This window comes from Mirounga angustirostris, unplaced genomic scaffold, assembly GCF_029215605.1.
Source record: "Mirounga angustirostris isolate CCGP_5_RB_7025 unplaced genomic scaffold, mMirAng1.0.hap1 SCAF_9, whole genome shotgun sequence".
Lineage (NCBI taxonomy): Eukaryota > Metazoa > Chordata > Mammalia > Carnivora > Phocidae > Mirounga > Mirounga angustirostris.
In genome coordinates, this window is record NW_026991717.1 from 65,064,729 (window position 1) to 65,069,850 (window position 5,122).

Here is a 5,122-nt window from a genome sequence, read left to right on the forward strand (position 1 = left end):
AAGGATGACAGTTAGTGACAGGCATGGCTGAATTAACTGGCCTCAAGATGCTGCCTGGATTTCTGCCATCAAATGACTTTTTAGCCTGGCAGAAGCATTAGGCCCTGGTGGTGTCTGAGACAGGATGACATTTGGTGTTTGTGTCCCAGTCAGTAGTTTGTAGCCTTCAGAAAGCAGTTGGTTTCTGCTGTAGTAAAGCCCAGTCCAATGATGGGAAGTCAGTTAGGCCAACATGAGACTAAAAAGAATTACCGGCATTGGTAAAACTCTGGCTTTGGTTATTTTATTTTATTTTTTTTACAAAAGTTTATTCTTAAATACAACAGGATCTAAGACAACACTTCATTCCAGCTCTAGGTAGCAAGAGATGCTATGACAGGGAATCCAGATGTTTAAACAGGAATGGAATTAAGGATCATCATTGCCTTGGGCACAAGGAACAGCTTACTTTTTGCCAGGTTTCTTAATTCCAACTGTGGCCAGGGGGCCCTTCCCCATGGCCTTCGCTTTTAGCTCCTCGAGTTTCTTCTGCTCCTCTTTCTGTTTCTGCTTGAATGCCTTATCTTCCTTGTCCATCTCCTTGGGCTGCTTCAGGGGCTTCTTCTTGCCACCTTTGCGGCCGGACATGGCGCCTGCCGCCCCTTCTCCAGACCCTGCCACCGGAAGTGGAAACTCTGGTTTTGGTAGAGAAGGTTGCTATGGTTAAGTTCAGGCAGGCTTATCTAACATTTGAGGGACCTGGAGCAAAAGGACAAATGGAGGTCCCTGGCCTGTGGTTTTACCCTGTTGTCTTCTCAGCCCTGGCTTTGCTCTGCACCAGGAGGAGTCCTGGGGAATCCCCAGTCTATGCATCCAAGTTTCATCCACTAAATCCTGACAGCTGTCTTGTGGCTGCAATTCAGGCCCAGAAGGGAAGACACTGTTGGCTAGGTTTTTGCTCAGGAGGTTTGTCCTGGGAAATTATCCAGGCAGTCTGAGTACCAAGAACCTCAGAATTCCATGGTTAATGGATGGTATATTCTTCTAAATGTTTGCATATATTGTACAATAATTGCTTTCTTTAAAACATAAACATACCATGGCTATGTTTATCAGTTGGTATGCATAGACATACAATGTATTTTAAATAGCATAATTTTTGCTAAGTAATGGGGTTATTATTTATGTAACTAGCATTAAGATTATTCCTCTTTTTTTTTCACTATTACAGTGTTGGAATTTGCCCACTCATTTCACATATGCTTATTGAACACCTACTGCTTTAAACTATAATGAACTTTGTGTCCTTTTAGCAACTGAAATTTTGGCTTTTATCTGTTACAGCAGCTTAAACTTCCCAAATTAATGCTTTTGGTTTTCTAGGCAGATAATCATATCATCTGGTAAGAGTATTTTAATTTTGTAAGGAACTGCCAAACTGTCTTCTAAAGTGGCTGTACCATTTTGAATTTCCACCGATGACAAATGAGAGTACCTGTTGCTCCACACCTTTACCAGCATTTGGAGTTGTCAGTGTTTTGGATTTTGACCATTCTAATAGGTGTCTGGTGGTATCTCGTTGTTTTCTAGTCCCATTTTGACACTCTATATTCTAAATGAAAGCTGTCTTTGTCTTGAGATTCCTTAAATACTCTAGAATTATGTATTCCACTTTCTCTCCTGCCATATACTGAGAAGCAGAATGAGAATAAGGAAACCTTGGAACAGAAGGAAATGCAATAAATAAGTTTAGGCTTTGGGACAGGACTGTGTGTGTGTGTGTGTGTGTGTGCACATGTGCTGAATAGGCCTTGCACCTCTGCTCATTAATTCAGAAATCCCTCTAACTCTAGAAGACAATTCAAATATATATAGGGAGGTTGGTAGAGTAATTGAGGATCTGTGAGAAAACTTGTGTCACTAGGGCTCGTGAATTCATAAACTAATTTATCATCTTTTTTATTATTTAATGATTAGGAATTACAAGGAGGGTGAAAGTTAATTAAATGAGTTTTTTAGGAAGAGTAAGAATGGGGGGCTGAAGAGAAACCAAGGGTATCTGGTAACTTATTATAGCATCTTGAAAACTGGGTAGGTAGGTTTTGAGACCCTTTTATATGAGAAAATATACTTGAAGCAAAAATCATGCAATATTCAAGAGACTTTAATTTTAGGAAGGATTGTGTGATAGACAGAATGATGGCCTCCCAAAGATATCCATGCCTTAATCTCTAGAACCTGTGAATATATTACCTTCCATGGCAAGAGACTTCGCAGATGTGATTAAATCTTCAGGTGGGGAGATTATTCTGGATTATCTTGTGGGTCCACTGTAATCACAAGGGTCCTTATAAAAGGGAGGCAAGAGGGATGAATCAGACAGAAAATGTGAGGACAAGAGCAGAAGTCAGAGAGGAGAGATGATACACTGCTGGCTTTGAAGCTACAGGAACTTGCCATGAGCCAAGGAATGCAGCTCACCTCCACAAGATGGAAAAGGAAATGGATTCTCCCATAGAGCCTCCAGAAGGAATGCAGCCAGGAAAACCCATTTTAGGCTTCTGACCTCCAGAGCGATAAGTGAATAAATTTGTGTTATTTTAAACCACTAAGTCTGTGGTAATTTGTTACAGCAGTAATGGGCTGTTTTACCCACAACCCTTCTATCACCAAATGTGTGGGTTTTCCACACCAAGCAATTCTCCAATTCTCTGTGGATACCAGTTGGGTGTTCTACAATTTAGTTCATTTCTGACACTAACTACCCAGAGTTAGTACAGACTCCAAAGATTTAGGGCTCAGACTCAAAGACAGCTCCCACTTCAGATGCCCGTCTCAAGTCCCAGCTGCATGTACTGCAGACCAACTAGTTACAGATTAGGGGTTTCCATGACCCCCCACCCCCCTCAGTTTGGTAGTTTGATAGAATGGCTCACAGAACTCAGGAGAGTACTTACTATTACCAGTATATTTTATAGAGGATATTATAAAGGATACAAATGAACAGCCGGGTGAAGAGGTGCATTGGGCAAAGTCTAGAAGGCTCCCCAGCACAGAAGCTTCTGCCCCATGGAAAAGGGGTGCACCACCCTTCCTGCATGTATTCATCAAATCAGAAATTCTCTGAACCTCGTTGTTTAGGGTTTTTAAGGAGGCTCCATTACACAGGCATGATTGCTTAAATCAAAGCTCATTGGTGATTAACTCAATTAGCTGCTCACCTTTCCCTTGAGGTGGGGGAAGGGGCTGAAAGTTCCAACCCTGTAATCACCTGGTTGGTTTCTCTGGCAACCAACCTTCATCCTGAAGCAATATAGTAGCCCACAAAGAGTCACCTCATTAGCATTAATTCAGGTATGGTTGCTGGAGGGCTGATTATGAATAACAAAAGATATTCCTTCTTACCTCTATCACTTAGAAATTCCAAGTGTTTCAGAAACTCCTGTGCCAGGAAGGGAGATGAAGATATGTATTTCTTATAATCACAATATCATAAACAGCATTAGGAAGTAAAAATTGTCTTAAAGTTTGGTTTCAGGCAAAATAAAATAGAAAAATCTATTAGTGTGAGCTCTTGGAAACTTGATAAGTATGTTTTGTTTATTTGCTATTTTCAGTTATTATATGTTGTAATAGAATGGCTCATTGTGACTACCAAACTCAAAATAGGGGAGGAGAGGAAAAAATAAAACAAGATGAAACCAGAGAGAGAGAGAGAAACCATAAGAGACTCTTTATCATAGGAAACAAACTGAGGGTTCCTAGAGGGGAGGTAGGTGGGAGGATGGGGTAACCTGGTGATAGACATTAAGGAGAGCATGTGATATGAGCACTGGGTATTATAAAAGACTGATGAATCACTGACCTCTACCTCTGAAACCATTAATACATTATCTGTTAATTGGATTTAAATAAAAAAATGGAGGAAAAATAGATTGGATTAATGAAAGTAGAGAGATACCAAGACATCATGAAGGGGATCTAGTGTCTGATAGGTCCCTAGGTGTTAGCAAGTTGGTATTGCTGAGACTAGAGCTCAAGCCTCTTCACTGATGAGGACCCTGTTCCTGTTATCGATGTATTGCTTCTCAGCTCCAGATCTACCCTTTGTTGTCCTTCTTGATAGCAGAGATGGATCTTATAAGCATTTCTTTATTTACTTCCTGGCACCATGTTAAATTTTGTCAGTAGAGGGCAAAAAGGAACACTTGCAGGTAGGGGCTTCTCTTCCAGTTGCAGATGTATTTTTCCCTCCTTCTTGTTCCTATGGTGCTTGGCCATCCTGCTGCAGGACACCCCATGGAGATGACCTTCAACAAGTGTCAGTGGTATCAGCTGCAGGCAGCTTCCTGGAAAGCTGCTTTCCAGTGAGCTTATTACCACCCTGGTGGGTGCCTTCCAGGTAAGTTCTGTGGGTACCTCCAACAGCTTCCCCGTGAATTCCACAGCAGCCTCTGATGGCAGCTTCCTAGTGAGTTTCATTGGCATCCAGTCATGGTTCTCTGCCCACCAGCCTTATCCTAGGGCAGCCCAGCAACTTCTCTGCCATCCAGCAGGCTGCAACCACAGCCCTCTAATCAGGTCTGATTTCAAACCGTGGGGAAGGGACCCCTTCCAAGTGTGTTTTTTCCTTGGGTTCTCTCACTGAGACCTTGGGTAATCTTAAAGTTCTCTTTTGGTAGCTAATTTCCTGTAAATAGTTAACAATTATTTATAATAATTATTTATATTAAGCCATCCCTGTTCAAATTTCTGTAGGGTTTCTATCTCCTTTGATATTAGGACATGAAGCCAAGAAAAAAATTCATGTTCACATGGGGCTAAATTCACACTTTATTATCTCTTCTCTTCAGAATCCTTATCACAGTTATGTTTCTTTTGGATATTTTTGTTGTTGTTCTAACATGGATTTTGATATTGCTTACAAACATTTCCCCAGTATATATTGTGTACTTGCAAACTAGTCAGAGTGTCTAAAAGCAGTGCACAATGAGGCACAACACACACACGTACACGTACACGCACTCACTGTGTTAGGAATTGAGACAACAGACCCAACTCTGACCGTACTAGCACAAGAGTATCAGAGACTGTGAGAATGTGAGAGAGAAATTGCTCTGAGCTTTTTTTCTTAGAGGGTTGA

At 41.2% G+C, this 5,122-nt stretch overlaps 1 protein-coding gene across 1 annotated transcript; it reads right to left on the minus strand.

The window, feature by feature from the left end:
• Positions 1-375: 375 nt before the first annotated feature.
• LOC123862354 (translation machinery-associated protein 7-like) lies at positions 376-644 on the minus strand. The gene has a single exon (XM_045901922.2). It carries the CDS (start codon positions 625-627, stop codon positions 445-447), a length of 183 nt encoding a protein of 60 aa, XP_045757878.1. The 5' UTR covers positions 628-644; the 3' UTR covers positions 376-444.
• Positions 645-5,122: the final 4,478 nt, after the last annotated feature.

What these genes read in the sequence shown, in the direction of transcription:
- LOC123862354 (XM_045901922.2), bottom strand. Translation starts at nt 627, where the DNA reads ATGTCCGGCCGCAAAGGTGGCAAGAAGAAGCCCCTGAAGCAGCCCAAG.